Source organism: Streptopelia decaocto (genome assembly GCF_964273445.1).
Source record: "Streptopelia decaocto genome assembly, chromosome: 5".
Taxonomy (NCBI): domain Eukaryota; kingdom Metazoa; phylum Chordata; class Aves; order Columbiformes; family Columbidae; genus Streptopelia; species Streptopelia decaocto.
Genome location: NC_138659.1, coordinates 65,069,267 through 65,094,935, shown reverse-complemented (window position 1 = coordinate 65,094,935; position 25,669 = coordinate 65,069,267). Strand labels below are relative to the sequence as shown.

General features: G+C 39.9%; 1 protein-coding gene across 1 annotated transcript in view; it reads left to right on the top strand.

The window, feature by feature from the left end:
• HSPA12A (heat shock protein family A (Hsp70) member 12A) overlaps positions 1-25,465 on the top strand; it is a gene marked incomplete at its 3' end in the record, with an annotated part of 53,316 nt that extends 27,851 nt beyond the window's left edge. The window contains exons 7-12 of the mRNA XM_082052856.1: positions 17,197-17,368; positions 19,972-20,058; positions 20,616-20,720; positions 21,650-21,908; positions 23,592-23,695; positions 24,831-25,465. Coding sequence (XP_081908982.1) covers positions 17,197-17,368; positions 19,972-20,058; positions 20,616-20,720; positions 21,650-21,908; positions 23,592-23,695; positions 24,831-25,465 — 1,362 coding nt within the window. The remainder of the gene's footprint in view (positions 1-17,196; positions 17,369-19,971; positions 20,059-20,615; positions 20,721-21,649; positions 21,909-23,591; positions 23,696-24,830) is intronic.
• Between the last annotated feature and the right edge of the window lie 204 nt (positions 25,466-25,669).

Sequence of the window (25,669 nt, the reverse complement as noted above, 5' to 3'; positions counted from 1 at the left end):
GTTTTGTTTTCTTACTTTTTTTGGGTCATCACAGACTTTTAAAGTTTTAAAAAAAAAAAAAAAAAAAGAGGAGGGAAAGCAAAGAACCTCCTTGGTGGGACTTTTTTCCAGTTCTCATTTTCCCACAGTAGGAATGAAAGGACTGTGAACCGGATAGTCTGAATGTAAAATTAAATTCAAATGCTATTTTCACCAGTAAGAGGTTTGTCTGCATTTAACTCTTCCTCCACCCCCCCCCCCCAATTATGTGCACTTTCCATATGCATATCCTTTATTTCCAATTCAGTTTGCATCTTTGATACAGGAGATGTACACGTTCTTTTAATCAGGATATTCATTTTCTGGTGTGTTTTATTTATTTTTGGTCAGAGACTTGCGTAACCCATTGGCAGCAGCTATGTGATGCACAGTTTGTAGAATATCTTGTAGTTCATGAGTAATTTGCAGAGTGCTCCTGGGAAGTCCCCAGATATTTCTAACTCTGTTTCTAACTATCTCTAATGTTGAGCAACATTTTTCTCAACAGTCTTTGTTGTGGGATTGCTTATGCTAGTGCCAGAAGCAAAACACTCTTAAAGTTCTGATGGAAGGACACATTTGTAGGTAAATCTGAAACACTAGAGACCCGTTCATTATCTTTGTATATTGTTGTCTGCCTGCTGTCTGTGTGCATGTGTGCTCGTGAACCGGGAGCTGTGTAAGGAGCAGGGCAGGATAAGGTAGATCTCTTGGCATTTCTCATTCGTGGCACAATGGAATGTTGTTAATTAGTGTCTGTGTCTGTGGCTGTTTCTGTGATCGTGTACTTTTATCGGCAGGGTTGATAAATAGTGAGGACTGACAAGGCTTTTAACTTCGGCTGTGTGATCAATTGCAGCAAAACCTAAGAGTTTAGGGAAATGGCTGATGTTTACTTGACACACATGGTTGTTTGTTGTTTTTTTTTTCTAAGTCATGGGGATGAATAAAGAAGCACAGAAAACTGAGAGTTCTGCATTGCCATTCAGTCTTTCAGATTCCTATTGCTGGATCCGACATCTTCCTCAAACCAGTATGTACAGACGGATCAGAAGTTGCAGCCCTTGTTGCTAGCTATTGGGACATCCAAACATCATGAAAATGAGAGCTCTTGTAAGAGTAATCAGGGCATCGAGTAAAGTGTGAAAAGGCAGTGGTAGAAATTTTGTTACTGGAAACACACTGAAGTACAACCACTAGTCTAAACTGAGAGTTAACTGGTAGAAAATCTTTATGAGCTTTGGAAATCTGCTTGAATTATCTGTGACAAGCTCTAAGAGAACAAAAATATTAATGGCTTCAGTTATTGGATCATAATCATAATCCAGCCTTTCTGGAATGGTCAAGGGGTTATGTAGGCAAAGGTAAATATTACATGGAATTACTAAAATCAAGTAAAAAGTGTTGTAGGTCTGCATCTTCATTCAACATCCATCAGCTTTTGTACAGCCTACAATCTTAATGCCTCTCTGACATCCCCCATCTCTGTTTTTCCTTAAAACATTGCTAACCTGGAAAATTTAATCTGCCCAAGAGCTTCTGCAATTCCCACTTCTAGCTGCGGTGCTGCTTTCTCATTTGAATGAGTAATCTGGGTGTTCCCTTCAGCTCACAGTTCTTCCTCTCTCTTTCAAAATCCTAATTCTGTCTGCATGACAGCTTTTCTGTCTGTACATACTGCTGAGCTTTCATCAAAGCTGTCGCTGATTTTGCATCTTGGTTACTGCAACATCATTTCCTTGGCTTTGGAAACCCAGCTTGTACTAAAGGGGTTTGTAGTCTCACATTTGACAGGGAATCAACCTATATTTGACTCCATCTGTGTTATCTCAGGTATAAGCTGCATGTCCTGGACGTGAACATCTGTAATGCTAACTCATTTTCCTTCTCTGAGACCCTCTCTAAAATGCCATTTTTTTGTGCATACAAAAGCTTGACCATGATTGACCTACTGATACGTGAAAACTGCTCCTCATTGCTTCTTGCTGTTACCCTGCCTGCCCCATCTGTATTCATTTGCTGTACTTTTTGCATCCTTAACTCTTTTTATATTTGAGTTGTTACCTTATGAAGCAGGTTTATTCCCATTTGTCTTCCTCTCTGGGGCCTCCTGAGAGACTAAGTCTGATAGGCTGTAGAGAGCTGCATGTCCTTACAACCTTACTTTGCTGAATCAAAATTACTCCCCTCCTGAATAACAGTCCACAGGTGCCTCTTCCTGTCCCTCATGCTAAAGTCCTATGTATCCAGAGATTGTTCTAAAGCTGTGTACACATGTGGAGGTCTGGTCACATTTAGAGAAAGCTCTGTGGCAAGAGCAGAGGATCATCTCTGCAGGACCCATCTTGACTAAAGTTTCCTTTCCCAAAGCTTGTCTGCTGGGATTACTGTACATTGCATCTGTGTTTGTTACATCCTAAATAATGAGTCTTAGGATGCGTCTGTCAGGTTTCTCATTTCCCCCACCAGTGAAATATAAGGCATCACAAATAGTGTTAACTTTTCTTGTTGCTGTGTCCTAGTTGTTCCCTTTCAAATTCTTTGCTTTGGTGAAGTTCTGTCAGAAGTGCTGTGTTTACCAGTCTCGGAAGGACTCCCTTTCTCATGAAGAACTCTCATTGTGAGTAACAAATTCAAGTTGCTGATACCTTTTCTTATTTTAGAGACCTTGGCAGAGTAGTATGGTTGGACAGCCTGTGGGAGGACTCCATCCCACTCATATGGGTGGGACCTGCCCTTGTCCTTGCAAAAGCAGCCAAATGCAACATGTGCTGGGCCCAGGGTTTAGACCCCAACATGAAAAGATGGCTTAGGTGTGGAGACAAGCCACTTCAAGCTCATGAACCTGGCCTGGAGCTTACAGCCTCATCAGAGTGACATGTAAGCATGGACACAAAACCAGGATCCCACCTCTGAGATTGTCCTGACACAAGAAAACGCATTGTTTTGTTAGTCTTGTATTACTGCTGAAAAAAAAAAATCTAAAATAAAGTATGTGTCCTCTAATGGAAAGGTGAAACTCTAAAAGTACTCAAGAACATTTTTGTAGAAATCCATTTGATCTAGGTAGGCATGAATTGTTGGTTCAGTCTTAACAGCACTTTGCTGTCTTAATATATTACTATGACTGGTAGTTTTAATCCCTTATCCAAATGAAATTCAGGCACTGTAGATTGTTTATTAGAGGAACACAAGATCCGATATTCTTGGCAGAGGGTTTCTTTTTAGTAAAGGCATTCTTCCAGCTCATCTTTCAATACAAATTCTTCAGGCACACTAAGTGCAGAGCAGAATCTGCAGGCTGGAATTCCATGAACATGCCAATAAGAATAAGGCTTTAAGAAAGAGTTTGGAGTGTGACAGGAATATGTGAATGCAGAAGCTATAAAATAAGAAAGCAAAACATGGCATATGAAGAACATGTAGGGCAGAGCAAAGGAAAGGGAAGGATAGTGCATTTTCATAAACTTGCCCAAAACATTCTGTAATCTTAAAAACACCAATTAGCTGGGGATATTGAGGTTTCTTTTCTTTTAATATGAACTGTTGGTTTTGAAATGGAGTTCTGCATCTCTGAAGTAGATTTGTATTCCAATTACAAATAGCAAATACAAATGTTTGCATGGTAAGCTTGTATAAATAAACATAGAGACAGTCTAGGTTATAGGGTTAAGCATGTGAGCCTGGAATTCCAGAGGCTTTCTTTAACCGTCTCTGAATCTTTATTAATGTTTTCACATCAATTTTGTCATGGAATGCTTGTCATGAGAATTGTTTAACACATTGTGTTCCAGGGTTACATTACATTACATTGATCAGTACTACCCTGCTCTGTAGAAACCTGCAGAGAAAAGTAAACAATCTGGTCAAAGAGTCATGTGATGGCACATAAAACTCTTGCTAATAAAAACGTGACATGAAGTACATTTGATTTTAAAAAGATGACAGGAGAGTTTTAACTAGATTGTTATCTGTGAAGGTGACAATAATTTCAATAATTTTCTTTGGCATGTAAAACACATGCAACTGAAATTTATTTCTCTAGGCACATGTAACAGACTTCTGCTATAAACTACTTAAGGCAATAATGTTCAGGCATAAGCAACACTGGAAAGCTGCTGATTTTTTTGAAATGGTACTTGTTAGTGGAGGCAGACAAGGCAGAAGTGTGATAATACATCAACCATCCTGGTTATTTGTAGCTTCTGGGGTTCTCTTGAGTCCATGCTTTCACTTTTGTGATATTAAGGTCTTTTTAATCATAAGGATTAAAATGTTTATGAAATGATATGTTGGGGAGGATTCTGCATCATGTAGCTGTGTTTAATTAGGAAAGGATAACTAACTGAGGAGTGAAGATTACAGAGTGGGAATTCAGCACAGTGGGAAATGTGTACTAATGGATCTTGATTACACATTTCAATTACCTAGCCAGGTTCACATGAAAGCACAGGCGGTTGACAAAGCCATCTGCTAATCCAGTTTTGTGCATTTCTGTTTGTCCACTTCCATTGCACAAACTGGAATATTTGGAGGCTTTATTTTTCTAAGTAAGTAAACCAGGAGATTTTCATAGCATTTTAGGTAGGAGTAGGTAGATGGATCTGTGCCTGTCTTATAAAGCTGTAGAACATGTTCTCAGGATCTTAGAAATTGCCTGAAAGGGCACTGGATCTAATAGAAGTAGCCAAAAATCAGAATCTTCCCTCTGCCTGGAGGGAAAACTGTGCTGGATGGGTGTTTCCAGATAAAAGAAGAAAACAGTCTGAAAGGCTTTAAACTACAATCAGGAGGAGTCGGGGGAGTGATAGAAGTCTGCGAACACATATAAATCAGGGTGGACAAGATATAAAGCTGGGTAGGACTGTTTGTAATAAATTCCTACAAAGGACAATGAAGGAGGGTAATAGGTTGGCTGAAAAAGCATCTTAGGTGCCAGTATTCAGTTACAAAGACAGATAAAGGAAATACAAGCTGGAAATAGAACTATAGTGAAAAATATTAAGGCTAACTCAGAAAGACCAAGGCATAAAATAAGATGTAACTAACGATAAATAGAAAGCATATAATTTTCTCGATGAAACTGCTGTCAGTCAGGGCCACTTATGTGTCTCTAATAAAATCACCCTGAGCCATAAGGACCTACAATGAGGATATTTTGAAACAAAGTGAAGGGGAGAGCCCGAGACACTAAGAGGTTGCTTAAATAGGAGGAGAGTCAGGCTTTGCTGTTGTGGTAACTGGTGCATGCCCATGGTACAAAAAGCATTTCTACAATAATGTAACATGAAAAATTGAAAAGCTTATGAGAATTTAATGGCTCCATTTTTCTAATGTGTGCTAGTCATAAAACTTGCAACTAATGTCCTCCTGCACCTTGGGGGATATAGTGTAATGCAGAAAAAAAAGATCTTGGTAATGCCATTTGGAGCTAAGCTTTCATTTACTGCACAAATGTGATCTGTGGCAACAATCACTTGGGAGCAAGCTGCAGCAACATCACAGTGGTGGAGGTATGGATTCAATGGCACTGTGATCCCATTTATCATCAAACTGCCAACACAGCCTCTCCCTTAGCAAGTTATCATTCAGCAATATGTGAGTCAGCTTTAATAATGCTGGTTTGGAGTTATTTGTGGGCCAAATACTGGTGAAAATTTTGAAGGAATGGAGGCAGAGGTTCTGAGTTCACATCCTATTGATGTAGGTTTCAGTACAGGGGAGGAGAGAGAAGGGAGCTTATGGCAGACATATAGTCTCTGTGACTGCATCAAAAAGCATTCTCAGAGTGGCGTGTTTGGGCTTTTGGGTGCTGTCTTGTGCTGCTGGGAGATGTGGCAGCCCTTGCCTATCTCTGCACAGTCTGTTGAAAACAGATGTGAACTCCCAGTGAGCCAGCACTGTGGCTGTGGTTGGTGCAGGTCTGAGCCCAAGCGCTGGAGCTTGCTGAAGTATGTGCGTGAAGAGGGGAGTCAGAGACTGAGGGGCAGAACAGGCAGTGGGATGTGGCAGTTCCTCCTGACCCTCTTCCCAGACCTTTCCACAGGTGCAATATACACTCCTTCCCATTCTTTTATCTCTTTGATTTCTATCTCTCACCTGTGCCAAGATAGAATGCTGATTCTGTCCTTCCACATTAGCTCTCAGATCTGCAGAGCTCTGTAAAACCTGAAATCACCTCCATGGGAAGTTCAGCACAAACAGACTTTTCCTTTGAGAGATGAAAAAATGACCAGCAGTCCCTCAGAAATTAACTATGTATTGTTTTCAGTGAGAGCCTAAGTTTACAATAAACAGCTCGTACACATTTCTGGGCGGTCTTCTGTGTGCGCAGCGTGACAGTTGTAAAATAGTTCAAGATTGTCCCAAGGACCTTTTTCTTTGAGTCATATAACATGTCTGCTAGGTTTGGGGTAGGCTGGCATTCACCTGTCAGGGCTGTCACAGTACAGTTTGAAATTATAAACTTTCTTGGGTTTTTGAACTAGAGACAAACCAATTAAAGGACTTCTCTGACTGAGAAAGGATGATATTTTGGAAAGCTAGACAGGAAGAAGCCCTTTTTGACAGCATTGTTTTCTGCAGGAAGCCTTATGTACTTTAGCATGTGGACTAGAAGTATAATGTTAATCCTGGTATCACTTATGTAGTGAATACGGTATTCTTGCAATATTCTGCAATTCTGTTAGTGTCACATGTAGAGATTTGACAATATTTCCGATTCTCTGTGCTCTCATTGCTCCTACTGCACAGGAGAGCCTTGTTTCCCTGAGCATAGAGCTCAGGAGCCCTTGAGATTATCTGCTGCTCTTCCTTCTCTGGATGACGTTATGCATTTTAGGAGTTTCAAAGGTTTGTATTATATGTTATGTTTAGTAAGTTTTATTGTTTTATAAATTAAAAAAGGGAAATTATAATACAAAATCCGGAAGACCCGATGAGTATGGGTTTTAATAATAGAATCAAACAGTGCTTACAGTCCCAAATAATTTCAAGTTCAGGTTGAAAATACAAATAATAGGTTATAAAAATAATGTATAAAATATGAAGTATAGTAATGCACTAGTAAAGCAATCCGTACTCTTAGCTTTGTAACAGCAACCCCAGGAAGAATATAGGCAGTCTGACCATGCTTAGCAAAGGCATTTATCTTAATAAGACAGCCTAGTCATCTATAACAAATTGGTTCATCTAATCAGTGACCACACAGATGTTGCAGTTCTGACTGTAGCCAATGCAGCTCCACAAAATTCATTATTCAGAGTGTGCTGAAAGTGAAAGTCGCACTTCATTACAGTTCCAGATGCCCCGTTTATCTTCTTGCTTTTCAGAATGGGATAATGCCATAGTTTCTCAACAGCCATTAGGAGGGAGCAGTGTTACAAACTGCACTTTTTTTCTTATCATAGGAGAAGCTTTATTGATAGGTTAGTAAACAGAAATGAAATACCAAATCAGTTCTGCTTTGGTCCAAAGCAGCTTGCTGAGTAGCAAGATCAGGTATGTACATGACTGATAGCCAGCGTGGTTATTCAGAATCCAAGCACGCCTCATCCCAGCAAACTTCAGCAACAGCTCCATTGTAAACCTCGATATTGAGCTGATTACTAGAAATTGATACATTTGCTTTAGTGAATTGTTTCACAAAGTTTGGTCTAAGTAACTTGCAAAATGTTATATGGGAAGCTTGTAGCAAAGCTGAATGCAAAAGAATTGAGCTTCAAATCTAGGTCTGCTATTTTATTCTCACACTTTTAAGCAGAAAACCATTTTTTCTCTATAACCAAATATAGGAAAATGAATTAAGACATTGGACTGAGGCAGATTTTTGTGGGGTTTTTTGGTGCAGATTGTATTAAAGTAGTAAACTCAACTTATGCATCCTTGATGCATTAAACTAATTGCTTTCCATATATTGGACCACTTTGTAAAGTGAAGGATGGGCTGGTGTTTAAGGCTAAATGGCTGCTTAGGACTGTCATGCTCTTTAGATTTTCAGATTTTAGAAGTGTAGTTTTTCAGATTAAAAAAGAAAAGGATACAGTGACAAATGTTTCCTTTTGATCTCAAGACAAATAAAAGTTCTAATTGCAAAGATGCTGAACTCCATGAGGAAACGTGTGAGACCCTGACTAACTGCAGGCTTGTTATGGTGAGTCTGGTACTGCTGTCAAACTGTCAGACACAATGGGCTTCCTCTCGCTCATACAGGCAAGAATTTGACGTGGCATTCACAAAGACAAGGAACGAGAAAGTGTGTAAGTCTTTGGTGTTTGGGAAAGATTCCTACCAGCAGTTCTGGTCTTTCTTAGTGAATAATATCTGCATCATTTTAGAATCATGGATGTATTCATTGGAAGTGTTTGGAGATCATCTACTCTGACCTTCCACTCAAAGCAGGGTTATTGCCAACACCTGGTCAGCAGTAGCTTTGTTCAGCCAAGTTTTAAAAATCTCCAAGGACAGAGATGCCTCTTCTGAGCAGCTGTTCCAATGCTGCATCACCTTCCTAGTAAAAAGAGGTTTATGTAATACCCAACTGGAACAAGCTGCAATATGTGGCTGTTGCCCCTTGTTATATCTCCTGGAAAGACTGAGAACAGTTGTACTCTGCTGTCTTTGTAACTGCCCTTCAGATAGCTGCAGGCACCTATTACGTTGCTCCTTGGCTGCCTCTTTACCAGACTAAACAAACCCAGCTCCCTCAGGCTCTCCTTACCAAACATCTTCCCTGGTAGCCCTGCTTGAACCCTCTCCACTTTCTCCATGTCCCTCTTGAACTGAGGGGTGCAAGAGTCTTCATTTTAGAACTTCTACAGAGCTCATTCTGTAGCCATTACTCATGGAATTTAGCAGTCATGAGTACTCACATCTTTGTTCTTTCTCAGTGTAAGTGCTGTAGTAGAGGGCTGTGATTCTAGTGGTTTCTTTGGAATTAATAATAGTTTACACAATGATTACATATTTTCATCCCAGCTTTTTGAAGTTGCTATCCAAGAGTTTTTTCCACCATAAAACTAAGTCTAATTATAAATGAAATGCTACTCTAAATCTCTTGCCCCTTCAACACAGATGTTCATGCGCAAACTCTTAAATGGGAAGTAGCGTCACTATTACCTGGATTTAATTTATATCTTGTCTGGTGAAATTAACCAAACCAGCTATGTAGATGCAAGTGTGAAGTACGTTATTATTGTCATCAATCATTTCACTTACAAACTCTTTTTACAGGAGTTCATAGCTTGTGAGTTCTGCCTTTGAAGTGTGAGCAGCACTAAATGCAGACTACGGGAAGCCTGTGGGAAGACTGTTTATTATCTGTGGATTAGTTACTTTGTATAAGCTGCTGGTATGGGTGAGCCTGGAAATTCAAAAAGCACTGCAAAGCCTACACTCTGGTATTTTAAAAGCAAGGAAAATTATGTAAAATATATAGTAACAGTATCTACTTCATCATGGCAGAAGGCAAGATACCTGGGGTCTCAGAGACATGTCTTGAGATAATCTCCAAATCCTAAGGACAATTAAAAGGCTCACTTTTACACTGGGGTTCATCCTTCTATTGACAGTCCTGTTACTCAATCACTTATGCTAGTGCAAAGTGAATAAATGAAAATTGTTACAGGGGTCTCTTAACTTCCAGTTTTGTGCCCCCTTGCCTTCCACTTGTCATAATTCAAAATATATGTTTCCTTTGTCTACAAAATATAGTTACTAGTATTTTACTGTAGCCTGAGATTTCATTTATGCTCTCTTAAGCAGTTTTCTTGCAGAAAGATGGGTGTCTTTGTCCTGTCATTTAACTGTACAGATGGGGAAGCTGACACTGAAGGAATTCTGCAGCTGTGATAATTATCCACTATGTTCTCACTTGTGAAATGCAAAATATCATCAGTGGCACCTGATCAGAATAGGATAAAGGACAGCCTATGCCACAAACTTGATTTTATCTCAACAGGCCACAACAGTGTGAAAATGTATGCATTTATGTATATGTGTTCTATATATGCATGTATGTATAGCAAATGTTGTTTAAAAGAAAGCAAAAAACTCTTGGTGCTGTAAAGCAGAAAGTGCTTCTGTGACAGTGTAAATGTCAAGTCTTTGCAGGATCAACCACCACTCGAGCATTGTCATGACTAGATTTTAAAAAAGAAAGAAAATTCTTGGTTTTCGTCTAGGCTCTTAAATCCTGAGGATGAATATTCCAAAGGAGGGGAGCACCCAGCAGCTCTTCCTCCTGCCTTTGGCAAACCCTCTTCATGTGGTCTCTAAGAGGAACCTGGGTGCCTTTGAAAATCCTGTTTGTTTTGTGGCTGTTGAGCAGTTTTAAGAACCTGTCTTTGAACTGATAAGTGGACTGAGCTAAATGGGCTGACTGACCTCACTCTGTTCTGTTTATTCACTATGCTTATTGTGCTGTGGTACTATTCGTCACTCTGAAGACTAACAGCAGAGCACGAAAGTACATGAAGGCATAGTGATTTTCAAACTTTTTTCTGAAGGCTTCTGAAGTCTCAAGACTTAAGCTGTAGCAAAACTGCATGTGCTGTGCTTTTCATGCAGCTTTGTGATATCCACTAACCCCACTCCCTGCCAACCCAGTTCCCCCTTACTTGCCTCTTTGTGATAATGCTGAGAGTCCTTTCCCATGTTGCTCATCTTCTTTCCTGGCAAGCTCTGCCTCTGTAATTAGATGTCAGATGTTTATTTGTGAGATCCCAGTTTGATGCCATAGAACTGGAGAAAGTGCTAGCTAGTGAAAAAAGGAGAGGATTAGAGAAGAGCTCACTTACCAAGGCACTAACTGATGGTGTTATCATGGTGTTAACACAATGAACTGATTAGTTTAAACAGTGTAAATTCCACAAGGCACTTAATTTCCAACTGCTGTTTTGTGTTGCCTTGATTCAGTCACACAATACTTTCTTCATGGAGACTGTGCGGTGCTTAACTTGCAATCATGGCTTTCTTATTGTTACTAATTATAATAAATATATTGGAAAATAGAAAAATGTTAATGTTAATTCACAGCTTCTGTTTTCTTGGATGAATGATGTTGTCCTGCAGGGCTTCATTTCCTAATGAACTACATTATCTTTACAGAGATATTTAATGGAATCCAACTTTTAAAATTTATCACTGGTGCCTACAAAGGTGGCTTCAGTGGTAGAACAAGTTTAAAAGGTTCTTCCTTCCACTCAGAAGAATGGATCATTCCACTCATCTCATCTGCAGTGTTGCTTCAGAGGTGATTAAAGTAATGTAGTTGGTGGAGGTGGCAAACTGCAAAGCAGAATGGGCACCCGAGGCTGGGATGTAGCTGGCGCTGAAGCTTTTTGCACTTGTTAGGTGTCCCGTGCAGAAGTTGAAGCTTGCTATTTGGTGAAGAGGAGCATTTGACTGGGACACTGAACTGGAGTTCTGGGATTGTGGAATTCCTGCCTTATTCTGGGTTTCTGTGCAGCATTAACCAAGGCTTTTAGTCTCTATGCCTTGTTTTTCCAACTGTCTGATGAAGGTGGTTCTTCTCTTGCATGTTTATTTGTGTAGTCTATTTATGCTACATTTTTGTATCTGGAAACGTCTTATTAATTGTGAATGCAGTGCCTATGGCACTGAGGCAGTACTGAATCAGGTCTTATTTGCCTACAGAGTTTATCAAAGCAGCAAACTAGAATTCATCCAATCAGACCTCATTCTTGGTTTGTTTTTCTTTCTGAAAGATCAAATTTAACTGCCATGAAAGTAATATACTATGTTACTCTATATTTAGTTTACAAAATGTTTTCCTTTGGTGGCTTTCAGTGTATAAAGGACAAAGGCACTAGTATACATATTTTACAGATTGGTAATCTGAGCTAGTAAGGAATACAGAATCTGCCAGGATCATTTCACTGGTTAATAGTGCAACAGAAAGTAAAATTCACTTCTGAGTGTAAGCACAGCTCTTAAGCAGAGAAAATGCACTATTTAAAATTTGTGAATATACATTGGAATAACTTACTTGTTACATTTGACCCTGAAAGTGATGTATCAAATGTTACTAAATGGGTAAAAAGTGGGTCCCTGGACCAAAGGGGAATTGAGGTGTCAAGAGTGGCCTCTGTGCTCCTCTTGCAGTGGTGAACAGCACCATACTGCAAGTTAACGTGAGCGTTAGAACTGAAGTAGACCCAGCTGCAGTTTGCTCTGACCCTGACTCGAGACTCCAGTGAAACAGAGGTCAAGACCAAACTGCCAGCACAGATCTGATTAACCCTAAATCTGTGCAGTGCTCCTTTGCACCTCCATTATTTCTAGTATGTACTGACTTTTAGCCATTTCTCTTATTTTTTGGACCTTTTTCAGAGGCTGTGTTAAGATGTATTTTCACTGTTTTTTCGCTGTAAGGAAGATTCTGAGTTTATAATATTATGCAGAGTGGCACTACATGCTGACACTTCTAAATGTGGTAGCTTTCAGAGATGGGAGCTTGTCATCTAGGTCTACGTCGTGGCTTTTATTGCCTTTTAAAAAAAGCTCAGACTGTGTGGAATATTGTACTGTAGTGCTGTCTTTAAGGCCCTGTACATTATAATATTAAAAAAAAAAAAAGTATGTTGCTTTTTTCATGGTGCATCATGGCATGTGAGGCTGGGTTTTAAAAGTAGCATCTTTTAATCTGTCGTAATGATGATTCTGCATGTGGTGAGGATCATTTAGTTCTCTGGAAATGCTCAAACTGCTTTACTGAGCCACACTCCAGACCTCAATATTTGCTAATGATGAATTAGTCTAACAATTGGCATAGGATGCTGTTCAGGGAATCAAGAATGCATTTGTGGTCAGCTGTGGCTCTTGTCTGGTGACACAGCTCTGGCTGTAAAGCAGAGCTAGTGTGCCAGGTTGAGAATTCACCTGCATCTGGATGGTAAAGTTATTTGTGCTCCAGTACATGAGGGTTTGACGCACTTTGAGGTTTGCTGTGAGCAATGCATCTTGGCGAATGAGCAGCAATGCGTTGGCTCACAGACCTGTTTTACTGGGGTGAGTGAAAATCTGAGAGTTCTCTTGTCAAAGCATTAAATCCTAGTCCTCAGGCATATGAGCAAAGGGAGTATGGGGCAATCTTTTGACATAGTTCTTTTCATGGTGTTCTTTGCCTCTGCCAGGTAGATAAGTGCGACAATATCCTGCAAATAAACTCATTTTTTAAGAACTTTCTGATACTCAAAGGATTTTTGTAATTCCATGATGGATTTTCCTCATTTGCATTTTTGGGAAAGCTGCTGTGTGCTTCCTTTGTGTTTCATAAGTGGTGACTGGGTTTATGCTGCTAGGGAGTAAATGGCAGAAAATCTCCTTACCAGACTCGAGTCAAGACATGGCTCTGTTATGAAGTCAGCTATAACTCCCCTAGGCAAAAGCAACGTGACGCATCTGTCCCACTGCCAGAATGATCTATATGACATGGTGTTGAATACAGAGACATCGTTTAGATCTGTCCCGTGAACTTGTGAGTCTCTGGTCTTAGTTACAGCAGTACTTGGGCAGCAGTGGGTGAGGACATGGAGTGAGGCAGATAGAAGGGAACAAATGTAAAATATAGAAAATTCACAAACTTACACAGTTAATGTTTTTAGTGAGTGCATCGCTTTTTTGTGTTGACCTCCTGCTGTTCTCACTGTTCTTTCTCTGCACGCTTGATATTTTTTTCCCATCTGTCCATTTCTCCTTGGCTGTAGTGATGCAACAGAGGTACTGGCTCCCAAGTCTTCATCTTCTGAGAGCTTGTATTAAAGCAGCCTCATTGCTCCATTCCTCCCTAGCAGTATGTGTGTTCATGTTTCTTTCTTGTCTCCCCATTTTCTCTATGTTACATGTAGATATATATATATTTGTACAGTAGTGTGCTACCTGTGATCTGAGCAGAAATACTGCATACACAAAGTATGAAATAGAGTCAGTAGTGATCCATACATATATATATGTAAGTATAAAAAAATATATGTATGCTGGATATATATGTTGGATGTCTGCTACCATTCACTGTACAAGATTCTTTGTATGTTGTTTTTATGATGTGAAATAACACATTCTTCATTGCAACTGGCCGTTCAAACTCTGTAAGAAAACCTTCTTAAGAAAAAAATACCAATGTTTTCTTTATGAAATTCTGTTAGGATCAGCTGTGCTTTGAAATGTTAAAAACTGTCATTTCTTTTGAATGTTTTCCTCAGGAGATATTTTGAGCATGTTAAAATAATATCTAGACAGAAAAAGTAGCAAGAATAGCATCTGCTATACTTGGAGGGTCTGAGAACATGGGTCTGAGTCCATCCACTGCAGGTCACTGCCTTTCCCCTCTGACATGCAGGCTGCAATGTGAAAAGTTCATGGTACAGACTACTGCTGGAGGAGGGGAGGAAGCAAATGTTGTTGTTAATGGTTTACTGTTTTCTTTTAGATGAACCCTTGGAAATTTGTACCAAAATAGCCCCCAGAACAGATGACTTTGCAATTAATACAATCTTTTTGCCCCTCAGTGCATTCTCTGTGTGTGTAACTCAGTTCTCATCACCTCTGCAAATACCTTATGATGTAGCCTTTGGATTTTAATATCCTTAGCAACAAACTATATTTTTTTCCCTAAAATATAATTTTCTCTCTTAGTGCATAGGTTAGACTCAAGAGTAGGATTTGCTTTGTCTGTGCTACTAACATATGCCCAGTACATGGAGCAGATTGAGCATTCACATCACTGGACATTAAAAACCCCTACATTTGCTGCTCAGATTCAGAGCTCTCACAGGACGTGATAATGGTTTTAATGTATGTGAAAGCTGCAGCAGGGTAGTAGGGAGCTATTTGTTCTATTTGTTCTCTGTGCTCTTGCTGGATAGGGCAAGAGGTGCTGGCCTTAAAATTGCAGCAAGAAAGATTCAGATTAGGCTTTTAGGAAAAACTTTCCAAAGGCAAAAACAGTAAAGGGCTGAGATAGTTCATGTGCAGAGACCATACATTTTTTGAATTCTTTAGCAGATTAGATAAATATCTGTCAGAGATCAAGTATTGATTCGTATCTTGAATGTTTTCCTTTCAAAAGCAACAAATTATAGCTTTGTGTGCAGAAGAGCTCAGCTGGCAATAAGTGATGTTTAAGTAAGCTGGCAGGAAACCAGCCCTGATTGTGCCTAGTACATCAAGAGAGTCAGGGTTGTTCAGCCTGGAGAAGGCTCCAGGGAGACTTTTTTGCTGCTTTTCAGTACTTAAAAGGGGCCTATAAGAAAGATGGGGACAGATGTTTTAGCAGGCCCTGTTGTGACAGGACAAGGGGTGACAGTTTCAAACTAAAAGAGGAGAGAGTGAGGTTAGACATGCAGAAGAAATTTTTTACGCTGAGGGTGGTGAGAGCCTGGCCCGGGTTGCCCAGAGAGGTGGTGGATGCCCCATCCCTGGCGGCATCCCAGGGCAGGCTGGACGGGGCTCTGAGCAACCTGAGCTGGGTGAAGATGTCCCTGCTCATGGCAGGGGTGGCACTGGGGGAGCTTTGAAGGTCCTTTCCAACTCAAACTATGGTATGATCTGGAGCAGCTGAAGGAAGGATTGGGTTTATACTATGGCACAATGCAAGAACTTGATTCCCAGCCTGTACCTGCCAACATGGTTGCATGCAAGTGGTGTGATGGCAGGAGAGTCTGGCTTGGACCTGTGCTGAAGCACAAGGTTTTGCCCAGCAGCAATAAAGGATGTAAAGTGACCGTAATTCCAGTCTTGAGGTATACTTTCAAAATAATAAGCAACCATGATTAGTTTAACTCTTACTTTATTATTTTGGAATTTATTTGTTGTTGGTTTTCCCTTTTCATTATCAAAGGAAGATGCTTTGTATGAAAGATGGTTTTTGTTATTTATTAAAATGGAGAGGGTAAAAGGAGTCAGTAAATGTGAAGGACAATTTCATTTCTCCAAGTTTTACCCCAGTATTGCTTTTTCAACAAGCCTTACTTTCCGTATCTAGCTGCAGGTGTAAACTAGCCAGCAATTCCCACAGGGTGGCTGTGTAAAGGAAGCCAAATTCCAGTCCTGGTCCACAGTCTTTCCATGCAAGTCTACGGTCTTTTGGGGACATGTTGAAGCCACCACAGTGTCCATGTATGAGCTGAAGTGAGGGTTTGCTGGAATACTGACCACAGAATCAGAAAAATGTTCATTTACTTGTTTGCTAGCATGATTTAGTGCTCAGGCACTTAACAACAGCAGGTAAACCAAAAGCTGGCCAGAAAGAGTTGAAGGATGTTTCTATCTGTTTTAACAGAAAGTTGTACAGTAGGGAGAAGTACAGAACAAAAGGAATACAAACACAGTTTTAGCGACTGCTCTTTGATATTCTTCTCAAAGCCGAGCTCTAAGAATGATGCGGTTACATGAGAACTTGTGGCTTCTTGAAAATCTGTGTGTCTGGAGGCTGAAAATCTATAAAGAAAATAGAAAGAATGGCAAATGTTGCTTGTATAATGTGAGATTATTTTTAGGCTTGTTCTCATTACATTTTAGGGAACCTGCCCCTTTGTATTTTGAGTCCTTGAATATGCTGAGCATTTTGAAGATTGTTATAAAAGTGAATGTGCTTAATAGCAATGGATTTTGAAATAGCAAATGTTGGTTTTGAGTCAGAAGATGCATTACTGGCAAAGTGAATCGTATATTTCTACTAAGCTACACAGTGTGGGGAGTCCCATTTCAGCAAGGACTGTGTATATCTGGCATATAAAGAAAGGCACACTTAAAATAGCTTAGTGGGGAGAGGAGGCCAAAGGTATTCCTTCATTTCTTAAAGGAGACTACAGCCCCTCTGAGCAGATTCATGGGTTAATCAGGAATTCAGGGTTTAGGCCATTCATTACAGGTTTAAAACCAACTGTCTTCCTTTCTCCACTTGTCATGCACACGGCTGCTCAGTTAGACATTGGCATGGTAAGTGCATGCGTACTTCCCTCTTACAGCCTCTGAAGTTGTGCTGTACATTGTGGCAGAACGATTCCCAGATCAAGACCTTTAGGAAATAGCATTGAACTCAGAGGGCTGACCTAAAATGAAACCCCGAGCTACGGAAAAGCTTGTTCACTTGCTTAAAAGTGTCTGATAGGCTGCAGTATTTCCCACCCCACTTCTCTGATTGATTCTCTCTCGCAGGCAGGAATGGCATCTCCTGAAAATCCCGAGCAGTTGATCATTGCCCTGGAGCCTGAGGCTGCCTCCATCTACTGCCGAAAGCTCCGCCTGCACCAGATGATAGACCTGAGCAGTAGAGCACCTGTCAATGGTTACAGCCCAAGTGACACCATTGGAACTGGATTTACACAGGGTACTTCTATTGACTTAGTTCTTTAGATTCTTGTGCCTAGGTTTGCTTTGTCCATGAGGGCTGTTTTCTTACCATTTCTTGTTGTCTTTGCTCTCTTGAAATGTTTCAAGCCAACATCAGTTTGTTTTTATAAACTGTTTTGCTGGTTACTGTAATTAGACTGGTTTAGGCATTGATCCAGCAGACATGTTTGCACACACTTGAATTGTAGCACACAGGTAGCTCTGTTGCCTTGCCTTGTCATTAAGAGTGTTTTAGGAGAGGTGTAGTATTTTCACAGCAGTGTTTCTCTGGCTTAATTAAAATCAGTGCTTCATGTTGGATCATTTTTTAAATTTAATTTGTTGGAAACAATTATGTGTTTAATTAGCTACATAACTGAAGCAATGTTAAATAACTGGATCTGCAATGAGACTTTTAGTCTGAGGCATTCCAGAGTTTTGGCAAATGCTTTTTGATGCCATCTTTATGAAATATAATCAATTATTTTCAGTACTCAAGGGAATACAAAGTACTGAAATACAGCGATGAATTTACTTATAGAAAAGCAACTAGATACAGCACTTCTGATTTTTTGACCTAGAATCTGTTGCTAGTATCAGTGTTTGAAGACTGACTTACAATAAGGGACAGAGATCGGACCACAGTGTAAGTCACTTGCCAAAAGATTCTTCATTACCGAAGATTTTTGAGCTTGGTATGCTGCCTGAGAATAGAGGAAGATAGGGAAACAAAATAGGAAAACAAAGGAGTAAGGTGTGATTGCTACATGATGGATCAGATTTCCAGCCTGTGTGAATTGTAGCAGTTGCACTGATATCGGTGGTAGTGTGTCAGTCTCTCCCAGAAGGAATTTTTCAGAAGAATTTGTATTTTATCACATTTACTAGGTCAAAACAGTACAGGCAAATGGGAGATTAAGCTAGTAAAGCTATTTCTGTACTTACCAGAGGGTATTTTTTTTGGTTAGACAGAGTCACTACATCATTCTCTCAAATCCATGCCTCTCCTAGCCAGCACTTGTCAGATGTGTTCAGTGTTATGGAGGCCCATGCAGAGCACAGGACACACAATCCCTTTACAGGACATAGTGCCTTCAGGGCCCTTTTGCCATCTGTCCCCCTTGTTCATGTCCTGAACCCATTCCAGTTCTATGCGATTTTATATGAACTTGCTTTCAGGCTACACAGGGATTTGCTGCTGGGAAAATAATAAAAGAAAAGAGTTTCTCTGTTCAGCTAAGGTTTTGAAGCTGGGCAGAACTGGCAGATCATGGATTTCTGCTGACGGGCTTATACTTTGGCAAGGGGGTACCGTTCTCCTTCTTGTCTTTGTATAATAAAAGCTATAGGCGATGAGAAAGGTTTCATGTCAAAATTAATGAAAACAAAGTTTGGAGTGAATTAATTTGGGCTTCAAATTAAAATTTCATAAAGGCATGGCAGGCACCCAAGACAAGCTGAGAACAGATTAAGGAGAAAAACCCTTTAAATATAAACAGAGAGAAGTGCTCCAAGGACCATGTTGTTGCTGTGAAGTCAAACCAAAAATGTTACTGTTCATAGCAGCCAGGATAACATTACTTCAGTTGTAGTTAAAGGCAGGGTCTTGTGTTCACTTCTGGCCCACAGGAGTGAATGACAGGACTCCCATTGACTTCTATGGGCTCTGTGTCAGGCCCTTGCTTAGACCTAGTGCTTTTTCTACCCTTGAATGCTTCATCGATTAAGCTCTTGCTGTGTTCTGCTAAGTCAGCACAGCAAGGCTGACACAGCTTGGCTGCATCATGGGGTCTTCACAGGGAGGATATGGGTGCCAGGGGATGCTGGTCTTTTTCCAGTAATGGGCACTGTAGAAACAAGAAGGAAAAGGCATTCAGTGATTTGCGTGCTGGTGCTTTCAGAAGGAATAATATTTTAATACAGGATCCCTCTCTTCCTCTGTAGTGTTTTACAGAAGTGCCTTTGACGGTGAGTGAAGGTTACACAGGGAATGTAGGGGTTGATTAAGAAGCTTAAAAGCAAAGGCTCTCACTACTCTGTTTTATTTTCATGGACAGTTCTGCATCTTTTAAATGTATAAGTAACAATTAAGTCTTATAAGTTAACTTATTGTTATCATATTATAGCTAGGTTATGCTTAATGTTTTGTTGGTGTATATTTGAAATATTATGTGCGCCTGCCTTGGTGATCATTGTGACCTTAAGAATTTGTAAATCTGTGAAGCAAAGATTTTGGCTGCTTGTTTTGAGACAGACTGGTGTCCTGAAAGGCTCAAGAGACGTCTTGACCTGAGCACCCAGAATCAGTAGGGGCTTTTGGAGATGTGGGGATTGTCTCCCTGGTCCTGGGGCTGCCGCCTGGTTTTTATTGAAGTGCTGGTTGGTTCCAGGTGGTGCTTTAAAAAACAGAAAATATAAAAAGAAAGGAATAAGACCTGTTTGTAGCTTTCATGTTAGGTTATTGGTTTTAATCCAGTTACTATCAAGGAAGATTAATGTGGCTGAAAAACATATCAGTCTACTTGCTCTTGTTTTCTGCAGCTGATGATACCACCTTCATGCTTTCTTAAACTCTGTCATTTTTACTCTTTCAATGACTAGCTAAGGAACTCGTCCGTCGTAATCGACAGAGTCGTACCTTCATGGTGGAAAATGTCATAGGAGAGATCTGGTCCGAACTGGAGGAAGGTAGCGTCCTTTCTTGAATAAACTTTGCTCTCACTGTTTTTTTATTGTAGGTGAGCATTGTGTTTCTTACAAATATGCTGTGCACTGTGTTGTTCTCAGAGTGATTATAAATAGGAAAAGAAAAAAAATGCAAGTTGATGTGCTGCTCTTAGTTATTGCAATTCTGTATGCTCTAGCAAAAGGCGGTTTATTAAGGAGATGATAGAGAGGAATCCAGCTTTTAAAATGCAACCAGAATATTTTCCTCTGAATAGACCTTATGAATATGTTATCGTATTAATTTGGTAACCCACTAGAATGTACACCAGCAGCATGAATGATTCCACTGATCTACTTTTCATACAGGCTACATGAATAGCTTTTGACATCTGAATTTCATGTTATCAATTATCACATTATAATTATTAATAAAGATCAAGTCTTCAGGGTAGACATTCATGACTTTCTGTAAGTCATTCTCTCTAATGGTGATAATGCCTCTGAGAAGCTTTCATTGCAATATGCTGTTGTGGTAATGCTGATGTAAATATAATTTACCTCTTCCTTTGGCAAACTAGGAGACCGTTACATCGTTGTTGACAGTGGAGGAGGCACAGTGGATATAACTGTCCATCAGATCAGGCTCCCTGAAGGACATCTTAAGGAGCTATACAAGGCAACAGGTAATGTCACTTTCACTCTTTGCTTTATTTATGCAATATTTTGGCTTGTCCTGAAGGAAATGTATACCTTTATTATTCCCCATATTTCCCTAACAGTTCTTCCTGAAACAAGACCAGCATTCCAAATTAATATAACCTAGGTGTGCATCAGCAGACATGGGTAAATCACTTAATGCTTCTGGTGCTTTTGTATGGTAAACCTCATGCTGGGAGGGTAAGAAACTGCTTTCTCCTGTGTTATTCATTCCCATTCAGGCCATGACCTCCTGCCATGGTCCCGGTCTGACTTCTACTAATAGAGTTGTCATCTTCCTCCTTTGAGAGGTCTCCTGTGTATTGCTGCTCTGTTCAGCATCCAGAGATGTACTGTGAGAGTAGCTGAGTGTCACAACAAGATCCTTGTGAAGTGACTGTTGGCAGAAGTTTACCTAGATTTAAGGGGAATCTTATGTATTCCACTAATTTCACAGGAGGTGTAACAAAGAGGGCCTATCATCCCCTGGGAAAAAATGCACAATAATTGGTTTGCAACAAAGATACCACTCACGGAGCTGCACTTTGTATTTGCTTCCTGAACTCAATTCCCTTTGGCTTTGTCCTATGGCTAAGCTGTTAAGCACCCAACTCAGCCTATTATGTGTTGCTGTGTCTCTATATTAAGTTATTCTTCATCTATATAGTTCATCACTGAGCCTTCTCAGTCTTGGTGGCTATAGGATTACAGTGGCCATGAGGGTATAGGAATAAAAGTGAGACAAAGGTAAGATTGTGTTCTGTATTAGACCAACTGCTATATTTAGAAAAGATACCTCTTTCTGTAGACCTTCTACTATAGTAATCCTAGTAGTGTCAATCTGATGTGTATTGGGTCAACTTGAAATCTAGTAAACAGTTCAGAATATTAAAGCTGTGTTTTGTTTGTAATACAGGTGGACCATATGGTTCTCTAGGTGTGGACTATGAATTTGAAAAGCTCCTGTGTAAAATATTTGGAGAAGATTTTATTGAACAATTTAAAATCAAGCGTCCTGCTGCCTGGGTAGATCTGATGATAGCATTTGAATCACGTAAACGGGCAGCAGCTCCAGATAGGACCAATCCTCTAAACATCACCCTGCCTTTCTCCTTCATTGACTATTACAAGAAGTTTCGAGGCCACAGTGTAGAACATGCCTTGAGGAAAAGCAAGTGAGTAGACAATTGAACCCAAATGGATGCTGAATTAACTACTGATAGCAAAGACAAAGAATTAAAATTAATTAAATGTAGACAGAAAGATAATTATGTAAAAATGTAATATAGGGATGAGAAAATGGGATTGCCTGAAGTGCAGTTTCCAGAATGAAGAGTTCTGATTAATCTCTAGCAAAAGCTTTTCTATACAAGATTTGCACCCTCCTGTGCTTTCTATTACTTTTGTTAGGCCACCACTGCGTTGGTTTCTGGAGTTTTACCATATATTTTAAGTCCCTTGCATGTTAATTAGGAAGGTTAGATCAAATACAAAATTTGATGTTTAAAAGTAAGTTACCTGGAACCTTATTTTTTATAGACCTGGGCCCTGGAACAAATCCAGGATGTTAAGTGAGCTGTGTAACTGTATTCATGGCTTCAGGAAACTTATTAACAATAGAAAGTAATGGGTGAAAGCATATACTACTACATAGAGCTGTGCAAAGGGAAAGCATTATTTTGAAGTGATGGCAGGCTTTCTTCTAGTATTTTACCAGTTAAATAATTTGCTTGATAGGCGGGGAGACATAATCCCCCTCAGAGATTTTAATTCATGATAGTCTGTATCAAGAAGTCACCCTAAATAACAAGATCACAGGCTGCTATAGAAAAGGAAGAGAGGAGAAAGTAGAAGTGGGCTTATTGCACCTTTTGAAACCATATACTACAAGAGACCTGGAGATTAATGGCATCTAAGAGAATGAACAAGAGAGCCTGCAAATCTGGGGCAGAATGCTTGGGACCTGGGTGCAGAAGATGTGATATCTAGTACCTGTACTTTGGGTTCATTCTACATTTTTTTTAATCCTGTGAATGTTGAATGTAGCATGCAGGCTGAAATTTCTGCATCTCTTCCTAAAGTTATTGGTAAATGCACTTTTAAGCCTAAATGACATGGAATCTAGCTCAAAGTCACTTCCTAAATGAGCCTGAGGTTCTGAAATAATTAAAAATTTCTAGAAATAGTCCCCTTCACAAGATCATCTTCTTATTAATAGTCTTAATGGTGAATCTTAGAGGGAATGCTAAATGTTCCCTTCAAATAAAATTAAATTAATTGGATAATGGGATAGAAAGAATATAAAGGTAATGTCTAATGTGCATGAATAAAAAGGAGATTACTGAGCTGTATGGATGTGTATCACTGATGGAATAACATAATGCCTGTATTCACTTAACAAATGTTATGCCTCATTAAAAATGCTCTGCTCCCTTTTGCCTCCTGAGGCTTCCCATCCTTGCTTGTTTTCCTTGTGTGTTTCCAGTGGCTTTGGCCTTCTGCTGCTATAATCTAAATGTTGCCCTTCTGGGGATGAACCAGTGCTGTTTCAGATGAGCGGGCACTGGATTGACTGCCAGCTGTTGCAGGAAGCAGCTGAACATTGGTAATGCTACAGAAGGCAATCAGGCAAAGAAAACAACAATTATACAAGCAAAAATAACAATTCTCCTTTGAAATATTACATTGCTGCAGTTGGTATGGGGTTAGAGTGAGGTGAGGCACTTTTTTCCATGCAAAATGCATGCAGATTCTGTAAACTCATTCATTTATTTATTTAGTGTGTCTTCTGAGTGCTTGGCTGTTTCTTACATCTCGACAATAATGTTTTAATGTCCTTCTTAACTGTTCTTTTCCAGTGTGGACTTTGTGAAGTGGTCCTCCCAGGGAATGCTGAGGATGAGCCCAGATGCAATGAATGCTCTTTTCAAACCTACAATTGACCAAATCGTTCAGCACCTCAGTATGTATCTGCATGTAATTTCACTTTATGGCTGAGCTAAAACTGAAGCTTTGCTTACCTGTTTCAAACCAGTAACTGGAATTAAAGTCAAACACCCCCCTGGTACCCACAAAACATGGGCAAGGAATTTAGTTCACTTTAACCTGTATTCCTACCTATTATAAAGTTACATTTGTTCATGGCTGTCCAAATCACTGACATCTCTAAACTACAAATAATAAATGATGCATCTTGGTAAAAGTACTTCCAGGCATGATTTAAAAGCACTGAATTTATTTATCCAGTAACTGGAAGTGACATAGGTTTATTGGGAAATTTATTATTTAAAGTCTTCCTTGTGGAAGACTGGATTAGTATCAAGTATAATGTATGTACAAAGGAAAGTATTGCTGTGCTACATGTTAAAAAGCACTAATTGAATTTTATTTGGAGTGGAGTATCCAGGTTTACTGAATATATATGAAGGATTATTAGATAAATTTGAGAGGTCACAACTTAGCTAGTACAGAACAGTCTATATCTGAGCAAGGAGGTAGAAGTCTAGAATCAGTTGAAATAAGGGTGAGCTTACAACTGAACTGTATGATTTTCTTGAAAGTAGGGGATGTGGGCTTAAGCTAAGAAGGAACATCTGTAAAAATGTAAGGAGGTATTATTTTGCAGATGGTACATATTGTGGTTAAGATGTTAGGATCAGAAATAATAAGTGAATTTAAAACGTGGTGACTTATCTGGAATGCAATGAAGGGTATATGAATTGGTTAGGTTTGGGAATATCTCAGTGGTACTCCAAGTGGCAAGATGATCTCAATTTCCTTACCACCCATAATGCGACTGGCAGGATTTCTTTGCAATAAATTTGTGTCTCCCTTTACTGGTAGAAGCTAAATAAAAATTCTGTTTTAAATGCCACTTCAGAAATGTTGTATTCTGTGAGGTAAGTTTCCATTCACAGTGAAACCGAGTATAGAAGAGGCTGCAGAAATGAAACTGGCATATGTGGCTGTGTGGGCATAGATGTGACAGTTTCAGATCTTGTGCATGTGCATGGGACATTCAGTGCACTCAGACATTAGGAGTTTCACCTGCATTTCCTTGTCACATTCCCTATTGAATGGGCTCTGTTTCTGTTTAGGTGATGTGTTTGATAAGCCAGAAGTGACCAATGTCAAGTTTCTCTTCCTGGTGGGTGGCTTCGCTGAATCCCCCTTACTCCAACAAGCTGTCCAGAGTGCTTTTGGTTCAAGATGTCGGGTCATCATTCCTCAGGATGTGGGGCTCACTATCCTCAAAGGAGCGGTTCTCTTTGGTCTAGACCCTGCTGTCATCAAAGTGCGGCGCTCACCTCTCACCTATGGTGTGGGTGTGCTCAATCGCTTTGTGGAAGGGAAGCATCCACCAGAGAAGCTGCTAATCAAAGATGGTACACGCTGGTGCACTGATGTCTTCGACAAATTTATCTCAGCCGACCAATCTGTAGCCCTTGGAGAAACTGTGACACGCAGTTACACACCTGCCAAACCTTCTCAGTTAGTAATAGTGATCAATATCTATAGCTCAGAACAAGATAATGTCAGCTTCATCACTGAATCTGGAGTGAAAAAGTGTGGCACCCTTCGCTTGGATCTCACGGGAACTGATGCTTCCGTGCCAAACCGGCGAGAGATCAAAACAGTTATGCAGTTTGGGGACACTGAAATCAAAGCCATGGCCATTGATGTTGCCACCTCTAAAAGTGTCAAAGTCGGTATTGATTTCTTAAACTACTAGCAGCCCATTTTCCCCACCACAGCCTGTTTGTGAGACTGATCTTCCACTGTTCCGTTTTTTGACTTTCACATATGGTGTAATCAACTTGAATTTCAGCAGGCTATGTGAGAACAGCTAGTAAGGTGGGGTATGTCATGTGTGTGCCCTTTGATGACCAAAGACTGGATTTTGAAAGACCCTTAAAAAGTTTTGGGAGCAGAAGTT